This window comes from Rattus norvegicus, chromosome 1 (genome assembly GCF_036323735.1).
Source record: "Rattus norvegicus strain BN/NHsdMcwi chromosome 1, GRCr8, whole genome shotgun sequence".
Taxonomy (NCBI): domain Eukaryota; kingdom Metazoa; phylum Chordata; class Mammalia; order Rodentia; family Muridae; genus Rattus; species Rattus norvegicus.
The window spans coordinates 79593179-79615237 of NC_086019.1; the positions used below are offsets into that span (position 1 = coordinate 79593179).

Consider the following 22059-nt stretch of genomic DNA (forward strand, 5'->3'; position numbering starts at 1 on the left):
AACTGCAATTTAAAATGAGAAAAAAATGTAGGAAAATAAAGGCAATGTAGAATAGATTGATCAGCACATGTTATTAAGTTGAAAAAAATGAGAATTAGGGTGGAAGATCATGATTTTGAATTCAAATATTAAGGCTGCATTATTTTTGCATTACTATTGAATGTTTGGAAGGTAGATTTGTATGGACTAATCCACCATCCAAAGAGTTCAAATTGGGGTACCATGGTTCCAGCTGGAATTTTAGTAGGGGAATGCCTTTTCTGGCATCACAGGAGAGGGTGTCCCTTAGTCATATGGAGGTTACTTGATGCAGGTTAGGGGAATGCTAAGGAATTGAGTCAGGATTGGGTGTGGTTTATGGGTAAGTACCCTCATAGACTGAGAGGAAGCAGAGGGGATAGGGGATTTGTGGAGGAGAAACTGGAAGGGGGATAAAATTTGAAAAGTAAATAATTATAGTGACAAATAAAAAGAAAGAAAAAAAAAGAAAGCACAGAACATGACATTCTTTCTAGATCTTATTGAAACCTTAATATTCAATCTTTGTTATTTAAATTAACTGTGGATAAGTGAAGAACCTAATAATTTTGGATAGAGCTAGATTAAATATGTTTCTGACTTGGTCTGTTTATTGATTCTCAAGAAAATGGTAGCAGAGGCATTGTTTTGATTATCTGTTCATGCCACCAGTGTGACATAGTCCACACTGTACAAAGTGTGTGGATCTCAGTGACTATAAACATGAGCCTGCCCTTCACTGTCTTTGATTTTGTAATACTATGTCCTGTGTGTCTCCAGTAACTCTGACTGTACCATTACTCTATTTCTCACTGTATATGTTCTGATACAATCCACTGACGTAATTTCTAATTGTGCCCATATAATAACCTTGTTAAGAACTTCCAAGACCAAATTAGAACAAAAGACTTCCTTCCAGGCATTAACAAATATGGGTGATATCATGGAGCCTGAGAATGAATAATTCTCCAAAGTATTTATGAATCTGTGTTCCATGAGCTGTGGTCACCAGTTGCAGAGCCCCAGGGAAGAAAGTGCATAACCTTCCTCCATGGCTCAGAAGCAATCTGGAAAAACAAAGTGAATCATGAATATGCAAACACTTCTTTACAGAGAGTAATAAAAGTTGGTAGATATTTGATGTGTTGATAAGCACAGTACATCACAAGCCACACTGCCCAGGTTTAAGGCAGGAAAAATATGTTCTTTTTGATAGTAGTATTTTTCCTCCTCTACCTTCCACTTCTCATGGCAAATTTCATTGATCCCAGGTGCTTTTGGAGAATAAATCTGAATGACATTAAGGAAAAAGATTTGGATATGAGTTGTGCCTTCGTCCTTGGAGCAGTTCAGTTACCTATGGAGAGAGATTATTTCAATCAGACTTTGAATGTCCTGTAAGTGCATTTGTATTTTCCATGTAAATGACATCTTCCATATTTCTTGAGTGTTCTGAGGATGAAAGTTAGGTAAATCCTTGAGTTTTTTCTTATGTTGTTAAGTCTGAAAACCACTAACCAAGGTTAATTATTTAACAGATTCAATCCTATTTTCCCCATTTAATTAATCCAGTGATAGTATTGTTTTTCTTCCAGGTGACCTCTGACTTAAAGCATGGAAGCTGAGGAAGAAATGAATATCTACAGGATCTTTCATTTAAAGACAACCTAATAATAGTTTATATTGCAAATTAGACAGTGGTGACTTATTGAATTTGATCCCATAATATTTCATTGAGTTTTATCCCAAATACTTGCAAATAAATGGTCATAAACTCTGCTTATAATCCTTCCATCAATGTCTTTCTCCTAGAGCATAAGGTGGTTCCAGTAATATTCATGGTGCCTATAGTTATCAAAGACTTTACATACACACAACCTTGTCTCTCAAATTAATTGCATGTGGTCACTTCTTGCATTTTAATGCTTCATCAATTTTGGAAAGAGAAGATCTTTATACTCAGAAATTCATACTTCATATGAATGCCTGGATGTATATGTTTGCATGTAATGAGCAGTGAATATTTAGGTCATTAGAGGGCAAGACATACAATTGCTTTAAAAGATAAAATCAAAAAGACTGTGTGCTGTGTGCTTCACACTTGTCATGTACAATCACTGGCTTTTCTCTTTTGTAAAATTTAGTTTGGCACTCTCTCTTAAGAGTAAACTATATTTGAAACATGCAATTAAGTGTTATGTTTACATTCTTGGAATAGAAAGGCTATCAATAACAGTGTTGATTGCTTATGTCCCTTGTCACTGGCAGAGGTTATAGTTTGTGGTGTGGGACAGCTGTAAAATTTGAGAACAGAGATACAGGAATTTTTCATTAGATTTCTGTCATTGTTTTAGAAACATGTGTACTCTTTACATGTCTAAGTTGGTTCACCTCTGACACCTTAATGATATTTATATCTTAGGAGACATTTTTCAGTTCTTTTAGAAAATACAGGTGCACATGTTACCAATGTGTATCAATTCTCATTTTAGTGAGTTGATGATAGTTGTTTTAAAACACAGCCCTTTAGACTGCTAGTCTACACAGACAGCTTGAGTAACTGAAATTTCCCAAAGTTTCAATGAAGAAAGTAGTTTGAGCACTGCACAAGGTTTGTTCTTAAATTACTTTTGTATATTAGCAAAATATTTGATTGACAATTTTGTGTGTGGTGATAGAGAACATCATGAAATCGCCAATTTTATAGCGTATAGAATGAAAACAACACATGGATACAATTTGTGGTGAAAAACTAATTGTATTTACCTCAAATTTTATCATTAAATATATTAGCTTGTGTTTATTGTTTATTGATCAGATTATATTAAATGACAAGAATGACACTGTAGATATTAGTCTTTACATAAGCATAAACAAAGTATGGTACCATTCATTCCCACTGTTTTGTGGCCCACTTTTATTACAAAAAAAGAACATATTACATCAAAATTTCTTCTATATTATAAACATATAATACTGGAAAATACAAATATCACTGCAATTTATTTATTTTCCTTGTTCTCAGTAGGATAATATCATTATTTTATTGTAACTGGAAAGGTTGACAAAGACGTTTATTATAAATTAAGTTATAATGATGAGAAGTAGCCAGAGTAAATATATCATATTCCTTTCTAAATAGAAGGTAGGTGAATGATTCTTGGGTAGTGGAGCAAATCCTTAATTTCTACACTAAGTACTTGGCACAAGTGTATACCTGCACATTCGAAGGAAGTATAGTCTGCAGCAAAGTATCTTATAAAACACTCAGAAAAGATTGATGAAGCTAAGAAGTGCATGCTGACAGGAGACTAATATAGCTGTCTCCTGAGAGGCACAGCTAGTGCATGTCAAATGCAGAGATGAATTCTAGCAGCTAACAATTGAACTGAGAACAGGATCCCAGTTAGAGGAATAGAGAAAGGATAGAAAGGGCTGAAGAGGCTTGCAACCCCATAAGAGCAACAATGCCAACCAACCAAAGTTCCCAGGGACTAAACCACATTGCCCCAGTTGCATATATAGTAGAGGATTGCCACGTTAGGCACCAATGGAAAGAGAAGCCCTTGTTCCTCCCATGGCTGGACCCCTCAGTGTAGGAGAATATAGGGGGCCAATGAGAGGGATGGATGGGAAGGGGAACACCCTTATAGACAAAGGAGAGGTGAACTTATGTCCAGGAAAAGAGGAAAGGGAATAACATTCGAAATGCAAATAAAAAAAACCAATAAAGGAAAAAAATTAAAATTAATTATAGTTGGATAAAGTTTGATGTGGCAAATAGGTAAGAATTTATATTAAAAAACAACTGTAAAAATAATAAAACACTCAGTTATATTGCCCTCTTATGACGTAAGTAATCCTTGCTCAAATACATATAAATATATGCACAGACATGGTGATTAACAAAATGCAAGTTTGATATTTGAGCTTATATATTTAGAAAAGATTTTCTTTCACCAAAAGATTGAACTAAAAAATTAGCCAGATGAGGGTATTTAGATAGGATATGTTAAGAAAATTGGCCACTGATTATAAATGATTGTAAGTACATGAAACAAATGTTGCTGCAGAAAGCTATCATGTACTGATAAATAAATCATGCTTTTAGCTCCTAACCAATTTAACTAAATTCACAAGAAAATATTATGAATTTGATAGCTCTCATAACACACATTTTTTTATATTGCTTAATTTCAAAATGAAGACATGATCAGAATTGCTCTTTTGTCCATATCTTTTGTTTTCTCTTTACTTTCTAATCAAGCACTCAAAAGCAAAGATGGAAATCCTCTCTGTAAAAGAGATAAATACCATATCTTATTTATGGGAGACACACTGACATGAACTTTTAAAGTGTTTGCTATTTTCTAGGTTATCATGTCAACCCAATCTCACAATGAAAGACAGTTGTTTCCATCTTTAAAGGTCAGATACAGAAAGATTGAGTTCAGAATAGTGCTTCAATTGAGTATAATTTATCGCGTATAGACATCTGTGCTCTTAATGAAAACTGTGCTCTTTTACAGAAAAACAACAAAAACCAACAAATATGTCTTGGCATTAGCCTTTTCAATGGATGAAATCAACAGGAATCCTGATCTTTTACCAAATATGTCTTTGGTTATAAAACATACTTTGAGCTATTGTGATGGAAACACTGCACCCCATATATTTAAAGAAAAAATTTTTAGGCCTTTACCTAATTATATCTGTAATGAAGAGACTATGTGTTCATTTCTGCTTATAGGACTGAATTGGATGTCATCTATATCACTTTTTAAAGACTTGGATATCTTCTTATTTCCACGTGTGAGTTATCATAGGCAAGAAATTCTTCACATCATTTCTCCATGGGAAACTTTGATAGATATTAAGAAAATTAATGGATGAGATTGGACTTGTGCTTATATCAATCTATATAGTTCCACAGTACTTACTAATCTGAGACATGATAGGCCTTCTGCTAGGCGTGACCTCCAGAAGTTGACAGATTCCAGAATGGAAGAATAGAGGAGGCCGTGAAGAATTGAATCTGGCATGATGGCAGAGAGAAACTTGCAGTCTTGACTGACTGGCAGTCAGAGTGTTTCTTAATTTATACAAAGCTCATTATTCAGAGATTAATTCATGTTGTTCTGTAACCTAGAAAATATTATTTCTATCCCCAGATATGTGTTGTCTTCATCTTGCTCATAAGTTTAGATTATCATTGTTAAATTTTCAAATAATACATTTTTCACTTACCATCATGGTGGTGTCATAAGTTTAGTTATCAGTTACAAACTATGAATTATCAGAATTTTAGTTTACAAATATTTTATCTATAAGCCAACTTTTAATTATCTGGAGTACTTTTTTGCAAAGACATGATGACAAACCATTTTTAGCCTGGCAGCTCATGATATTTCAGTGACACAAGACAGATTGAAAACCTCCAATCCAGTCTATGAAGTTAGCCATTTTACCAACAGCGAGTGCTTGACCAACCATTAAGGATCAGAGTGCCCATTGTCATTAGAACCTCTGTCAAAATTTCATCAACATACTGCTATAGTTATTATAAATCATTTAAAAATATAATGATTAAGTCATATCTTTGTGGAATTTGTTGCTATGCATTATCTTGTTTTTCTTTTGTTTTCTCCTCATAAGATGCAAAAGTCGACCTTCCTAAATGAACATTTCTAAACGAGGGTGGTTATGGGGTTATAGTACCTCATTATTTTACATCTTTCCACATGATTACTTTTCCGTCATTATAAGAAAATTTTATGTTGGAGATAACTCCATTCAATCTAACTTTGTTATGTCTAATTGCTTCAAGAAATACAACTTATGAGTCTGATATATTTTGCAGCAAATTTGCTTGGTTATTTAGTAGGATGAGGTTTTTAATAGTATATGCTGCTAACACTTTTAGGCAGCCAAATTGTGTTTACATTTTTAAATTTACTTTGTATTGATTATCTTTTTCCTGAGGATGATAAAGGCAGATATTCACAGAGTATTTTGGAGGCTTATCCTGAAAAGAAGATCTATAGCATCTTTATGTGAGTCACATCCTCTAGTGTACAAGCAGTACCTACAAGTAGAGCAAGCAAAGAATATGTGTTCCTAAAAGCTAAAGAAGTATTATGCATTAGCATTCCTGTTAAATAGAGGAAGTATTTCTAGATTAAGGCATAAATGCCTTCTTGAAAAAATATTAGCCAAATATATCCAAGTTGTAATTATATTAAAATCTCCCCAAACATTGAATACACAGATATCAAGACAAAAACTGAATGACAGAACAGAAATTATTATAACAAGCAAATATGTTTTGTTATATCTTTGGTCAAACAGCTATGCTTGCTGTTCCCATTAGAAATGGATATACCAGCTTTCCACATTTGCTCATTTGAATCAGTGATGAGAGGAAAAACCATAAGTAATCAACTGTTTGTAGGTAAATATGATTATAAGTTTTTATTTTTAAAGTGCACTCCGCCTCATGCTGTTCTCTGTATTGCAGTTCCTTCAGATTTCCTATGGACCTTTCCATTCCATCTTCAGCGATAATGAACAATTTCCATATCTCTATCAGATGACCCCAAAGGACACGTCACTAGCATTGGCAATGGTCTCCTTCATACTTTACTTTAACTGGAACTGGGTTGGCCTTATCATCTCAGATAATGATGAAGGCAATCGATTTCTCTCAGAGTTGAAAAGAGAGACCCAAAACAAGGAAATTTGTTTTGCCTTTGTGAACATGATGGCAAACAATGAGATTACATTCAATCACAAAAATGAAATGTACTACAACCAAATTGTGATGTCATCCACAAATGTTATTATCATTTATGGGGAAACACACAGTATTATTGAATTGATCTTCAGAATGTGGGAATCTCCAGTTATAAAGAGGATTTGGGTCACCAAATCAGAGTTGGATTTCCCGACAAGTAAGAGAGACTCAACTAATGGCACATTCTATGGCACTCTGGCATTTCTACACCACCATGGTGAGATTTCTGGATTTAAAAATTTTGTAGAGACAAGATACCATCTCAGAAGCAGAGATTTAAATCTATTAATACCAGAGTGGAAGTACTTTAGCTATGAAGCCTCAGGATCTAACTGTAAAATATTGAGGAACTATTCGTCCAATGCCTCATTGGAATGGTTAACAGAACAGAAGTTTCACATGGCATTTAACGATTATAGTGATAGCATATACAATGCTGTGTATGCCATGGCCCATGCCCTCCATGAGAGTCATCTGCAACAGGTTGATAAACTGGAAATAAGAAATGGGAAGGGAGCAAGTACTCACTGCTTGAAGGTAGAGTTTCTTTATTTTTTCTATTTTTATTGGATAATTTCTGGTTTTACATTTCAAATGATAGTCCCTTTCCTTCACTTCAAACTCCCCTCCCTCTACTTCTATGAAGATGATCTCACTCACCCCTACCCACTCACAACACCCTGCCATTGCTCTGCATTGTCCATCTCATCCAGAATTTTTAGTTTTGTAGAGCATAGGCTTTTATAGTAGGATATGATGATTTTTTAATTTCTTCAGTTTCATTTGTGTTTCCCTGTTAATTTCTCATTTTGTTAATTTGGACAGTATCCCTGTGTTTGCTGGTTAATCTGGCTAAGGGTTTACGTATATCTTGTTGATTTTCTCAAAGAAACTGCTCCTAGTTGTGTTTTTTGCTTGTATAGGTGTTTTGTATTTGGTTGATTTCATCGCTGAGTTTGATTATTTCCTTCAGTCTACTCCTCTTGAGTCTATTTACTTCTTTTGTTCTTGAGCTCTCAGGTGTGCTGTCAAAAGCTGTCAGTCTGCTAGTGTATGCAAGCTCCATTTTTTTTCCTTTTAGATTTTTTTGGAGTCACTCAAACTGTGAGTTCTCCTCTTAGTACTGTGTTCCTTGTGTCCAAAAGATTTTGGTATGTTGTGCCTTCCTCTACATTACATTCTCAAAAGTTTATAATTTCTTTCTTTATTTCTTCCATGATCAAGTTATCATTGAGTAGAGTGTTGTTCAACTTCCATGTGCATGTAGGCCTCCTGTTGTTTTTGCAGACCAGCCTCCGTCCATGGTGACCTGAAAGGATGCATGGTGATATTTCCATTTTCTTGTATCACTTAAGGCCTGTTTTATGTATGATTGTATGGTCAGTTTTCGAGAAGGTTCCATGAGATCCTAAAAAGAAGGTATATACTTTTTGTTTTAGGATGAAATGTTTTACAGATATCTGTTTACTTCATTTGGCTCATAACTTCTGTTTGTCTCTGTTGAGTTTCTGTTTCCATGATCTGTCCATTGATGAGAGTAAGGTGTTAAGGTCTCTGACTATTATTATGTGTGATACAAGGAATGATTTATCTTTAGTAAATTTATTTTATGATAGTGTGTTCCATGGCATTTGGAGTATAATGTTCAGAAACAAGGGTTCATCTTCTTAGATCTTCCCTTTAATGCCTATGAAATGGTCTTCCTTAACTTTTTTGATAACTTTTGGTTGAAAGTTGATTGTATTCAATATTGGAATGGCTACTCCAGCTTGTTTCTTGCGAACATTTGCTTGGAAAGTTTTTTCTAGCCTTTCACTCTGAGGTACTGTCTGTCTTTGTCACTGAGGTGTATGTCCTCTATGCAGTAAAATGCTGAGTTCTGTTTATGTCTCTACTCTGTTAGTCTATATCTTTTTATTGGGGATTTGCAGAAAGATATTGTGTATATTTGGTTTTGTTATGGAATATCTTGTTTTCTCCGTCTTTGTTAATTGAGGTTTTTGCTGGGTTTAGTATCCTGGCTGGCATTTCTGTTATCTTAGGGTTTGTATGGGATGTACCCTGTGTTTCCTATCATTTATATTTCTGTTGAGAAGTTCGATATAATACTGATAGGTCTGCCTTTATATGTTTCTTGACCATTTTTTCTTGCTGCTTTTAATACTCTGTCTTTGTTTTGTGGATTTGGTGTTTCAACTATTATATGACAGGAGAAATTTTTTTTCTGGTCTAATCTATTTGCAATTTTGCAAGCTTCTGTATGTTCCTTAGGCATCTGTGTTTTCAGGTTAGGAATGTAATTTTGTTGAAGATGTTTACTGGCCCTTTAATTTGAGAATCTTTACTGTCTTCTATATGTATTATCCTTAGGTTTGGTCTTCTCATGGTTTCCTGGATTTTCTGAATTTTGTGGCTTAGGGCCTTTTTATATTTTGTATTGTCTTTGACTATCATGTCAATGTTTTCTATAGTATCTTCTGCCCCTGAGATCTTGCTTCTATCTCTTATATTACATTGGTGAATCATGTGTCTATGTCTCTAGATCACTTTCCAAGGTTTTCTATCTCCAGGGTTGCCTCCCTTTTTGATTTTTTATTGTTTCCATTTTCAGTTTTAGATCCTGGATGGTTTTGTTCAATTCCTTCACCTTATTGGTTGTTTCCTGATAACCTTTTAAGGAATTTTTTGTTTTCTATTTAAGGGCTTATATTTGTTTAATTGTATTATTCTGTATTTCTTAAATAGAGTTATTTATGTCCTTCTTCAAGTCTTCTATTATTATCATGAAATGTGTTTTTAAATATGAATCTATTTTCTTCTGTGCTGAGATATCTAAGACTTGCAGGCCAGAAGGATCCTATCCCAGGCTCCTCCATGGTTCCTGGGCCCTATGTGCTTCTCATGGGTCCCTCTATGTACAGTTATTGTAGCAAAACTGGGGACCCACCTGTGGGCTTAGGAGTGAGAGCACTCTTGAGAGACCAGCCTTCTCTGGGAAGGTTTTGGGTCCTGAGTTTGTAGAAGACCCTTAGCTCTATACAGATGGAGACCAGAAGTATATGTAGAGTTTCTTCTAATGGATGATGTTTGGTGTCTTCAGTTGAATAGCCATTTAGAATCTCTCAAATGCACATAGTTAATGAAATAGGAAATATTTTCAGAAATAGATTTGTTTCTGAACATTTTTTAAAGAAAAAGAAATCTAGTGACTCTTATTAATGTAAATGGAAAACGAAGGCACAGTTTACCAATTAAAATTTGTAGTTTCCCAGGGAGACCTGCATATTCATCAGCATATCCCTACCAATATTCAATATAAACAGTACTTCTTCATGAATTTTATCTATGATGAGAATATGAATTTTTCTGTATACTCATCAATTGTTTGGAAATCATTTTAAGGAATGGTTTTCATTAGGATCCTCCAGTGCTTCTGCCCACAGTGTTGCACACCTACTTGTTTTCTGAAAGCAATTAAACAAGAAATAGTGTCGGTAGTCAGTTCCATCTATAAAAATATGTTTATAGGTATGAATGTATCTTTTTCACTGAGTATATTTATGTTTTTTACACTTTCTGTGTACCTACATTTATATTTGTTTTGCTTTGAACATACATCTTTATGTATCTGTTTTACTGTAGATGTGAGCTACTATTTTTCTATGTATGAATTTTTTCTATAAGTGTGTTTGTATATGTGTATATGTTTCTTTGTGTGGTTGTCAGGGTATGTGTCTTTTTTGTACCATTGTATGTATTTTGTGAGTGTTTGTATGTACTTATACATACTGTATCTGCTTTACTGCATAGGTGTCTGTGTATTTCTTTGTGCTTGTCTTAGCCTTTACCTGCCTTTTAGTCATTATATGTGAGTATAAATTTCTCTTTGTATTAATATCATTTAGAGCTGGTGCTTATATTTTATACCTCTCCCTGTGTGTTGCTATTAGTCTGTGTGTATTTGTGTGTTTCTGTCTACATGCCTCTCTCTCTCTCTCTCTCTCTCTCTCTCTCTCTCTCTCTCTCTCAGTGTGTGTGTGTGTGTGTACCAGTATATGTACTTTGTTTAATTTTATATCTGTTCATATGTATATCATTTTTCCCTTAACATTTACATCTGTGTGTCAACATGTATGTATATTTGTGTGTAAATAAGTGTATAGCTCTATGATATGTGTGACTCAGAAAATATGTGAGCCTCTCTATGTGTTAATGTGTTTGTGTGCATATGTGTGTGTGCGTTGCATATCCCTGTTGTCCCTTCAATGTTTGGACACAAGCATTCATCTCTGTATATGCCAGGCTCTTTCAGAAGCCCTCCAGAAACAGTTATATTAGGTTTCTGTCAACAAGTACTTGCTGATATCCACATCCATATCCATATGCACCATCTGGGATGGTGTCTGTAAATGGGACGGATCTTCGGGTATGGCAATCTCTGGATGGCCTTTCTTTTAGACTCTGCTACACAATTTATCACAGTATTTCCTCCTGTGAGCCTTTTTGTTCCCCCATATAAGAAGATCTAAATCAGCTACAGTTTTTTTCTTCCTTCTTCTTGAACTTCAGGTGGTCTGTGAATTGTATCTTGATCATTCCGAGCTTTTGGGTTAATAGCCACTAATTGGTGAGTGCATACAATGCATGGTCTTTTGTTGTTTGGTTATCTCACTCATGATGGTATTTTCTATTTCTACCCATTGACTTAAGAATTTTTAATAGCTGTATAGTATTCAATTGTGCAAATGTACCACACTTTCTGTAACCACTGCTCTGTTGAAGGATATCTGGATTTTTTTCACGTTCTGGCTATTATAAATAAGGCTGCTTAGAACATAGTGGTTCATGCGTCCTTGTTATATGTTGGAGCACCTTTCATGTGTATGCCCAGGAGTGACATAACTTGGGCCTCAGGTAGTAATAAGTTCAATTTTCTGAGGAACTACCTGAGTGATTTCCAGACTGGTTCAACCAGCTGACAATCCAACCAATAATGGAGGAATGTTCTTCTTCTGCACATCCTTGCCAGCATCTGCTGTTGCCTGAATTTTTAATCTTAGCCATTTTGACCAGTGTGAGGTGGAATCTCAGAGTTGTTTTGATTTGCATTTACCTGATGAGTAAGGATGCTGTACACTTATTTAGGTGCTGCTCAGCTACTTGATATTCCTCAGTTAAAAATTCTTTGTTTAGCTCTGTAGCACAAATTTTAAAGTGTTTTTTGATTCACTGTAGCCTAACTTCTTGAAGTCTTTGTATATATTGCATATTAGCCCTCTTTTAGATGTAGTATTTGTAAAGATCTTTCCCCAATTTTTTGGTTGCTGTTTTGTTCTATGTACAGTATCCTTTGCCCTATGGAAGATTTGCAGTTTTATGAGGTACCATTTGTTCATTCTTGATCTTAGAGCATAAGATATTAGTGTTCTGTTAAGTAGATTTTCACCTGTGTCCATGTGTTTGAGGTTCTTCTCCATGTTCTTTGCTTTTAGTTTCAGTGTATCTGTTTTTATGTAGAAGGTCTAGATCCACTTGGCCCACTCTCTCCCTATCTGTCCAATATAGCACGTTAAGTCCTAGCCAGAGCAATGAGGCAACAAAAGATATCAAAGAGATACAAATTAAAAAAAAAAGAAGTCAAAATATTCCTATTTGCAAATGATATGATTGTACACTTAAGTGACCACAAAATTCCACTAGAAATTTCTATGCTTTATAAACAAGTTCAGCAAATTGGCTGGATATAAAATTAAGACAAACAAGTCAGTAGACTTCCTCTACTCAAAGAATACACAGGCTGAGAAAGAAATTAGGGAAAAGACACCTTCACAATAGTCGCAATTAATATGAAAGACTTTGGTGTAACTCTAACCAAGCAAGTGAAAGATCTGTGTGACAAGAAATACAAAACTCTGAAAAAAGAAATTGAAAAAGATCTCAGTTGGTCGAAAGATCTTCCATGCACATGGAGTGGCAGGATAAATATAGTAAAAATGGACATCTTGCTGAAAGCAATAAACAGATTCAATGCAGCACCCATGAAAATACAAAGACAAATTTTCAGAGTTAGAAAGTTAATTTGCAAATTCTTTAAGAATATCAAAAATCCAGAATAGCGAAAACTACTCTCAACAATTAAAGAACTTCTGAGGAAGTCACCATCCCTAAACTGCAGCTGTATTACAGAGAAATAGTAATAAAAACTGCATTTGTACACAGTCAAGCAGGTAGATCAATGGTTTAGTACTGACTATGCAGACATGAACCCACACAACTATGGTCAATTGATCTTTGACAAAGGAACTAAAACTATCCAGTAGAAAAAAACACAGCATTTTCAACAAGTGGTCCTGGTTCAACTGGAGATCAGCATGTAGAAGAGTGGAAATTGATCTCTTCTTATTGCCACATACAAAGCTCAAGTCCAACTGGATAAAGGACCTCCATATAAAACCAATTTTCATTTCTCCAATTGCTTTTGTTGGGATTTCTCTCATTCTTTTTTTTTTTTAACTTGAGTATTTCTTATATACATTTCGAGTGTTATTCCCTTTCCTGGTTTCCGGGCAAACATCCCCCTCCCCCCTCCCCTTCCTTATGGGTGTTCCCCTCCCAACCCTCCCCCCATTGCCGCCCTCCCCCCATAGACTAGTTCACTGGGGGTTCAGTCTTAGCAGGACCCAGGGCTTCCCCTTCCACTGGTGCTCTTACTAGGATATTCATTGCTACCTATGGGGTCAGAGTCCAGGGTCAGTCCATGTATATTCTTTAGGTAGTGGCTTAGTCCCTGGAAGCTCTGGTTGCTTGGCATTGTTGTACTTTTGGGGTCTCGAGCCCCTTCAAGCTCTTCCAGTTCTTTCTCTGATTCCTTCAATAGGGGACCTATTCTCAGTTCAGTGGTTTGCTGCTGGCATTCGCCTCTGTATTTGCTGTATTCTGGCTGTGTCTCTCAGGAGCGATCTACATCCGGCTCCTGTCGGTCTGCACTTCTTTGCTTCATCCATCTTGTCTAATTGGGTGGCTGTATATGTATGGGCCACATGTGGGGCAGGCTCTGAATGGGTGTTCCTTCAGTCTCTGTTTTAATCTTTGCCTCTCCCTTCCCTGCCAAGGGTATTCTTTTTCCTCATTTAAAGAAGGAGTGAAGCATTCACATTTTGATCCTCCGTCTTGAGTTTTGTTTGTTCTAGGGATCTAGGGTAATTCAAGCATTTGGGCTAATAGCCACTTATCAATGAGTGCATACCATGTATGTCTTTCTGTGATTGGGTTAGCTCACTCAGGATGATATTTTCCAGTTCCAACCATTTGCCTACGAATTTCATAAACTCGTTGTTTTTGATAGCTGAGTAATATTCCATTGTGTAGATGTACCACATTTTCTGTATCCATTCTCTGTTGAAGGGCATCTGGGTTCTTTCCATTTTCTGGCTATTATAAATAAGGCTGCGATGAACATAGTGGAGCACGTGTCTCTTTTATATGTTGAGGCATCTTTTGGGTATATGCCCAAGAGAGGTATACCTGGATCCTCAGGCAGTTCAATGTCCAATTTTCTGAGGAACCTCCAGACTGATTTCCAGAATGGTTTTACCAGTCTGCAATCCCAGCAACAATGGAGGAGTGTTCCTCTTTCTCCACATCCTCGCCAGCATCTGCTGTCACCTGAGTTTTTGATCTTAGCCATTCTCACTGGTGTGAGGTGAAATCTCAGGGTTGTTTTGATTTGCATTTCCCTTATGACTAAAGATGTTGAACATTTCTTTAGGTGTTTCTCAGCCATTCGGCATTCCTCAGCTGTGAATTCTTTGTTTAGCTCTGAACCCCATTTTTTAAAGGGGTTATTTGTTTCCCTGCGGTCTAACTTCTTGAGTTCTTTGTATATTTTGGATATATGGCCTCTATCTTTTGTAGGATTGGTAAAGATCTTTTCCCAATCTGTTGGTTGCCGTTTTGTCCTAACCACAGTGTCCTTTGCCTTACAGAAGCTTTGCAGTTTTATGAGATCCCATTTGTCGATTCTTGATCTTAGAGCATAAGCCATTGGTGTTTTGTTCAGGAAATTTTTTCCAGTGCCCATGTGTTCCAGATGCTTCCCTAGTTTTTCTTCTATTAGTTTGAGTGTGTCTCATTTGATGTGGAGGTCCTTGATCCACTTGGACTTAAGCTTTGTACAGGGTGATAAGCATGGATCGATCTGCATTCTTCTACATGTTGCCCTCCAGTTGAACCAGCACCATTTGCTGAAAATGCTATCTTTTTTCCATTGGATGGTTTTGGCTTCTTTGTCAAAAATCAAGTGACCATAGGTGTGTGGGTTCATTTCTGGGTCTTCAATTCTATTCCATTGGTCTATCTGTCTGTCTCTGTACCAATACCATGCAGTTTTTATCACTATTGCTCTGTAATACTGCTTGAGTTCAGGGATGATGTTACTGTAGCTATAAAATTACAATGCATTTTATAACTCGAAATAATTGTATGTACATGGTTGTGCAATGCTTGTCTTTTAGTTAAACTCCTTTCTCAAAAAAACCCACTTTACTAATCCTCTTGGGGACAAAGTGATTATGAAACACAGAGAGAGAGTGCAGGAAGACTATGACATTGTTCACATTCAGAATTTCTCACGCCTTCGGATTAAGGTGAAGATAGGAAAATTCAGCCCATATTTTCGACATCGTGAAACCTTTCACTTATATGGAGACATGGTTGAGTTGGCCACAGGAAATAGAAAGGTTGGTGTGCACTAACTTTTTGATTTATACTACACAGCAGTAACACTGCAACATATTGTTATGAAATATTTTGTCACATCAGGATCCGATTTCTAAGCTTTTGTTCTACCTTTCTTTTTTCATTTTTAACATATTTTTACTAGTACTCTGAAGATTCCATGCATGCATAAATTATACCTTTGTCATATCGGAGCCATTATCTGAAATATAATGACTATAAAATTGTTCTTCACCACTGTTTGATTTTCTTTCTTTAACGTGAAAAATATTCTCTTCTTATCATTGTTGTTATTACACAGTAATACCCTTTCTTAACTTTAACCTCTGGAATACATGTTGATCCAAGTAAGACTAATGTTCCAGTTTTGAAATCCTAAGATTCAAAACCCTAAGAATTACTATTATACTCAAAGATGTCTTGTCATATAATAGAAGGACATATACCAAGTTCACTAATGAATAAAATTACCGAAATTCATATTCACAGAAACATCAATATTTAATAAACTTGAAGAAAGCCTTCACACTTTTAAGTTAGATGATAGAAATTTTAAAGGAATACATAGACAGGACTAGTATAATAGACAAATAAATAGTCATTAAAACCCATTAAATAGAGCAGTAACAGCAACCAGACAAGAGAAAAAAATAATTTTTCATTATAGTTGAATATTTTGGTAATATTCTCCAAAAATAATCAATGACAAGAAGTCGTTTTTGATATTTTACGATATTCCTTGTTCCATTCAGAAGGTGTGGAGACTCATTCACATACAAGAGGAGAACTTTTATTAATACAATTGTAGGAAAACATTAAAATGTGTAATAAGAGAAAAAGGAAATTAGATAACAACACCTTTGATTGATATACATGGAATAATTCTTGGCTAAAACACCTACCAAAGGAACATAACACACAACAGAAAGACCCTTCTCTCAGAACAGAGAGAATTCAATCCAGAGATGCAAGCATGTTTCCACATATGCAGATTCTTTGAGTGTAATACAGCACACATATTGAATTACATTATTTTTCATAAACATTCAGGAAAGGTTGTTAACCAAACCCAAAATTCATTCAGAGTAAAAGAAATCAAGAAAGTGATAGAACAGAAGGAACACATATTGACATGACATTTTCTTTCACAAACCTGTTGACAATACGTGCAGAGAAAATTATTATTCGTGAAAGTCAGAAATAATGACTAGTAGTCCTATTGGTTCATGTTTTTATCCAAGTACTTTAGAGGCAATGGTCTGAAAATCTCTGTTCCTTGCCAGTGAGTATAAACCCGCCATGTGTGATGTGGATATACTACCTTAAAATAAATTAGCATGAAGCATACAAGTATGCCCTTTTTAGTATGCTCACTCATGATAGTCTTTAAAATATTACAGTGTTAACATACATTTACAGAAAATTATGCGGTAAAAAAGAGAACATGTATTCCAATCTTTATTGTGAGAATTTATCTACAGATACTTCATGGTAAGACTGTTTCAACAATATAAAAATTATAGGAAGAACACTTCATATCTTCAATTAACTTTAAACAGTCTAATTTTTATCCAGCCTTTTCCAGTATTTGCAGCCACTGTGGTGCATTTTGACCTCCTGAAACACTCCATATTTAAGGTCACTACACATCACTTTATCATTCCCAACGATATAAAACCAGTGTCTGCCTATTCCACTGCTTCTTCATATACAATTTCTCATGGTTTAAAATGGTAGTTTATTCAAGTTCATATTTGTTATCAGTGATTAAAAGACATACTGCTCCTCTTTCAATATCTCCAAATACTAACTTGCATCACTGTTGCTTTCTTTAAATTTGATCCTAAGGATCATGAAGAAGAAGGGGTGATTTGATGTATGTCTTATAGTCTAATAAAGACAAGTGTGGATATCTGGGGACTGGAACTAATGCATAGATCTCCAAATCACACCATTTACTGGCCATATTGTCCACAGTGAGATGAGCAATATTATATCAATTTTCAGTTATGAAAATGCTTGAAACATGTGAGGGCAGGCTAGATTTGTGGAGAGAATATCCCAATTAAAGGTCCCTCTGTCTGTTCACAGTATTTAGTGCAAAATTGAAAATAATTAACTCAACCCCCCCAAAAAAAGAAACCCAATCACGTTGCAATCTCCAGTTTTTACACAGCTCAAAATCAACTCTTTTTTTCTAAATAACTAGGTATTGAGAAATTTTCCACCATTTCTTCAATGTATTTCCAATATTCATAGCTGGTCATTAAAAATGGACAGAATGAAATGGCAATCAGTCCGTGTACATAAAACAAGCTTATTGAATTTTAATGTACTAATATGAAACATCAAAATAGGTAAAACTAATAGTTAGTATGTGTCTAATTTTTTTCTCAGATGCCATCCTCTGTGTGCAGTGCAGCATGTACTCCTGGATTCAGAAAAATCTGGAAGGAGGGAATGGCATCCTGCTGTTTTGTTTGCAACCCATGCCCTGAAAATGAAATTTCTAATGAGACAAGTGAGTGTTTGCTACTCTGATAAATCCTGCAAATATGTATTACTCTTGTGCCCACCTGGGATAATGAAGTCAACTTAAAGGCAACTAACTGCAAATATAAACTTTATCATTTTTCTAATTTACTAGCTGTAGATATAAAAATAATTTAAAATTCATGTCAAAAACAAACAAACAAACAAACAAACAAACAAACACATATACCTTGTGCCTTGAAACACATATTGACTCATTGAAAATTCATGACAGATTACATTTTCTCAAAAAATACTTTAGGGAATAAAACTGCAATACAAGGGAATTCTCCACAAGATTTTTCCCAATACTTAATCTATTGTAAAACAACATGTACATTAGATTTTATTCAAAACTTAAAAAATTAAATTAGTCATATTTCATCAATATATCCATCCTGTATATGATTATGCACATCATGTACATATAGGAGCCCATGAAGTATCGAAGGTAATAGGGGAATACTAGACATTGAGAAATTTATTTAAAATCTATTGGACTAGATTATGAGACTATTAGGTGCATAATCTATGTCCTCTGTAAGATTAATATAGACAACCAAAGTATTTTAAAATTTACTAGCAACTGCTAAGTATGTAAAATTCTGAGGATTATGTTCAAAGCCAGATGTGATATAAGTCCAGAAAGGAGGGGTAAGTGTTAACCCATGATTTAGAATATTTGATGAGACTCACATTCAACACATTACAAACCACATCCATTATTAAAATTATTATTTAGGGTTGGGGATTTAGCTCAGTGGTAGAGCGCTTGCCTAGCAAGTGCAAGGCCCTGGGTTTGGTCCTCAGCTCCAGAAAAAATATTATTTAGGATTGGTAACATGCATAAAGTTTATGGTTAGCTTTTCAATTATTTTGTCTTTCAATTTAATTTTTTTCTTTCAACTTATAAAATGAATTAAAGTTATCAAAAGACATATGATGCCTGTGAAATGGTACAGCAGTTAAGTCATTTGTTGCTAAGGCATACAATCTGAATTAATCCCCATAATGCATGAAGTAGAACCAAGCAATGTACGCATAAGATCTCTTTTGAAGTCATGCATTTGAACATTACAATGTGCTCAAAAATAATTTCTAAAAGTATAGTGAAAATGTTTTAGATGTAAAAACAAAAAGGAATTAATATTTAAATCAATGAATTCCACAAAAGTCTATGAAACTTTTCATTATATCAATTGTTATGTGTATGGGATTGGTAATAAACGCACAGGTACACAAAAGAGGAAATAATACTCCTATCGTTACATTTACATGCACTCATGAGACATTGGTGCTGGGATCTGAACTCAGGTTCTTTGATAGAGTAAAATATTCTATATATGGCTCAACCAACTTAGGGTTTTAGACAACTTATCAAATAATACCTCTCCACAAAGGCATTTGTTCTAGATAAGATTTCTGGAAACCAAAGAAGCACATCCACATTCTCTGAAATGACATAAAAAGTAATTTAAAATACAATTACATTTAATGTTGTAGCCATGACGGGAATTACAACTTAGGAATGGGATGCTATTGCTTAAGAAAAGCAATCTGGGTTACTACACTTGATCATGAATTCTACCATTATTTTATTGATTTTGTTTCTCAATACTGACTTTGTCCTTGAGTACATTCACAGACACTGAGACACATAAGAATGGAGATGAATCAAGGATGAAAGTGCTTAGCATTGCAAATGAGGAAGGGATCTTAGTACCAAGAAATTGCAGTGGTTTTGTTTTGTTTTGTTTTGTTTTTTGTTTCCTGATTTTTTTTCCTTCAGCTCTAACATTCGTGCATCTCAGGGACAATAACCAAACTTCTGTTTACTTATTGGTAGATGAAGATATATATATGAGGGTATATTTCTTTAGAGTTTCAACTTTTCAAACATCAATATTATATCTACTCTCATTCTGCACCTTCCTCTTATGATTTTTATGAGGAATAACCTAAATTCAATAATGCAATTTTTACATAAACATGAACATATACATATAAATATGTACACATACACACAGCCTACCTATTCGATTTAGTGTTATTTCTGTGACAATGACTTTGAGATAGTGAATTATCAAGTACTTATTACAAGTATTGTAGTAAATTCAGCGTCATAATATGTCACAGGGAACAAATTCATAAAGCAGTCAATTATCTCAGAAAACAGTGAGTATAGAGTTTTGTATCTATAAAATATACCCAACAGCATTGTGGTTTATGAAGGTATCTTCTCTCACTTCAATATTCGACTTGATATCAACACAGAACAAAAAATGGTTTTGGAAACCTTTTCTTTCTGTTAACATTAAATTTGATATAACCAGCAATGTTAAATAGATGAGGAAATAATTTCTCAGTATTATTTTTCCTTACATCTTTATGAACATTATGAAAGGAAAGCAATGCTCTGCAGCAATGTCCTTGAAATTACATTGTCAGCATCAAAGGTAGCATTGCCATGCTTCTTACAACACCCTTACTTGAAACACCTTGTCAATAAAGTTTCTAAAGCAGCACTAACTAAACTTTTCTTTGGACATCAGATATGGAAGAGTGTGTGAATTGTCCAGAATACCAGTATGCCAATACAGAAAAGAACAAATGCATTCAGAAACGTGTGATTTTTTTAAGCTATGAAGACCCCTTGGGAATGGCCCTTGCCTTAATAGCCTTCTGTTTGTCTGCATTCACAGCTGTGGTACTTTGGGTCTTTGTGAAGCACCATGTCACTCCTATTGTGAAGGCTAATAACAGAATCCTCAGCTACATATTAATCATCTCTCTCATGTTCTGTTTTCTCTGCTCCTTTTTCTTCATTGGCCATCCTAACAGAAGTACTTGTGTCTTACAGCAAATCACATTTGGAATTGTATTCACTGTGGCTGTTTCAACAGTTCTGGTCAAAACAATCACAGTGGTTCTTGCTTTCAAAGTCACAGACCCGGGAAGAAGGTTAAGAAACTTCCTGATATCAGGTGCACCCAACTACATTATTCCCATATGTACTTTATTCCAATGTATTCTGTGTGCAATTTGGCTAGCAGTTTCTCCTCCCTTTGTTGATATTGATGAACATTCTGAGCATGGCCACATCATCATCATTTGCAACAAGGGCTCCATTGTGGCATTCTACTGTGTCTTGGGATACTTGGCCTGCCTGGCCCTTGGAAGCTTTACTTTGGCTTTCTTGGCAAAGAATCTGCCTGACACATTCAATGAATCCAAGTTCTTGACCTTCAGCATGCTAGTTTTCTGCAGTGTCTGGGTCACCTTTCTGCCTGTCTATCATAGCACCAAGGGCAGAGTCATGGTCGCTGTTGAGATTTTCTCCATTTTGGCATCCAGTGCAGGGATCCTTGGATGCATCTTTGCACCAAAAATCTACATCATTTTAATGAAACCAGACAGAAATTCTATCCAAAAGATCATGGAGAAATCAAATTTCTGAACACATATTTCAAGAATTTTGTCAAATATGAAGTTGGTATATACCCACCAAATATTTGCTTATAGTGCATGTATCCAGTTTTAGAATCACTCTCACTGGTTCCTCTAGTGATATCTAGAAGTATCTTATCTACCAATGTTGTATACATTGTCCATAAGATCTTGCAGTCATTAACATCTTTAGTTTCCTCTTGGGGAAACTAAATTTCTCAACGTATTATTACAATTTTATTCAACATTATGGTTTCAGGGAGATTCCCCCGCCATAGTATCATCAAATAAATTTGATAAGGCTGTTGAATCTGTAACATTATATAGAATATGAGTCCCAAGACAGACAGGAATTACACATAGACATCGTCTATCAAATCAAATAATCAATCCGACTTAAAAAAAAAACAAAGGATCAACAAGATAAAATCAGAATACATTTTCTGACTTCCAGTGGGAGCACATGCATGACAAAATTCTGTCCGTATTTACAGTTGCTCTTCCAGCCACTGGTCAGTAGTCTATGTTTGAAT

The 22059-nt window shown here is 35.1% G+C and overlaps 1 protein-coding gene across 3 annotated transcripts; it reads left to right on the forward strand.

Moving 5' to 3' along the window:
- Nucleotides 1–1218: 1218 nt before the first annotated feature.
- On the forward strand, nt 1219–21536 carry Vom2r29 (vomeronasal 2 receptor, 29). Of its 3 annotated transcripts, none has more exons than NM_001099496.1 (6): nt 1219–1415; nt 4548–4830; nt 6536–7348; nt 15325–15549; nt 17945–18068; nt 20632–21536. In NM_001099496.1, exons 1-6 carry the CDS (start codon nt 1219–1221, stop codon nt 21534–21536), a joined length of 2547 nt encoding a protein of 848 aa, NP_001092966.1. The 3 variants fall into 3 exon arrangements, with proteins under 3 accessions (NP_001092966.1, XP_038947564.1, XP_038947561.1); XM_039091636.1 differs by having other exon boundaries at nt 20782–21536; XM_039091633.1 differs by having other exon boundaries at nt 4548–4778; nt 6532–7348.
- Nucleotides 21537–22059: the final 523 nt, after the last annotated feature.

Bases quoted from the DNA above. Each gene is read 5' to 3' on its own strand.
- Vom2r29 (NM_001099496.1), top strand. From the start codon at position 1,219: ATGTTCTTTTTGATAGTAGTATTTTTCCTCCTCTACCTTCCACTTCTC. The intron at 1,416-4,547 runs GTAAGTGCATTT...GCTCTTTTACAG, and splicing joins AATCAGACTTTGAATGTCCT to AAAAACAACAAAAACCAACA. The intron at 15,550-17,944 runs GTTGGTGTGCAC...TTTTTTTCTCAG, and splicing joins TGGCCACAGGAAATAGAAAG to ATGCCATCCTCTGTGTGCAG.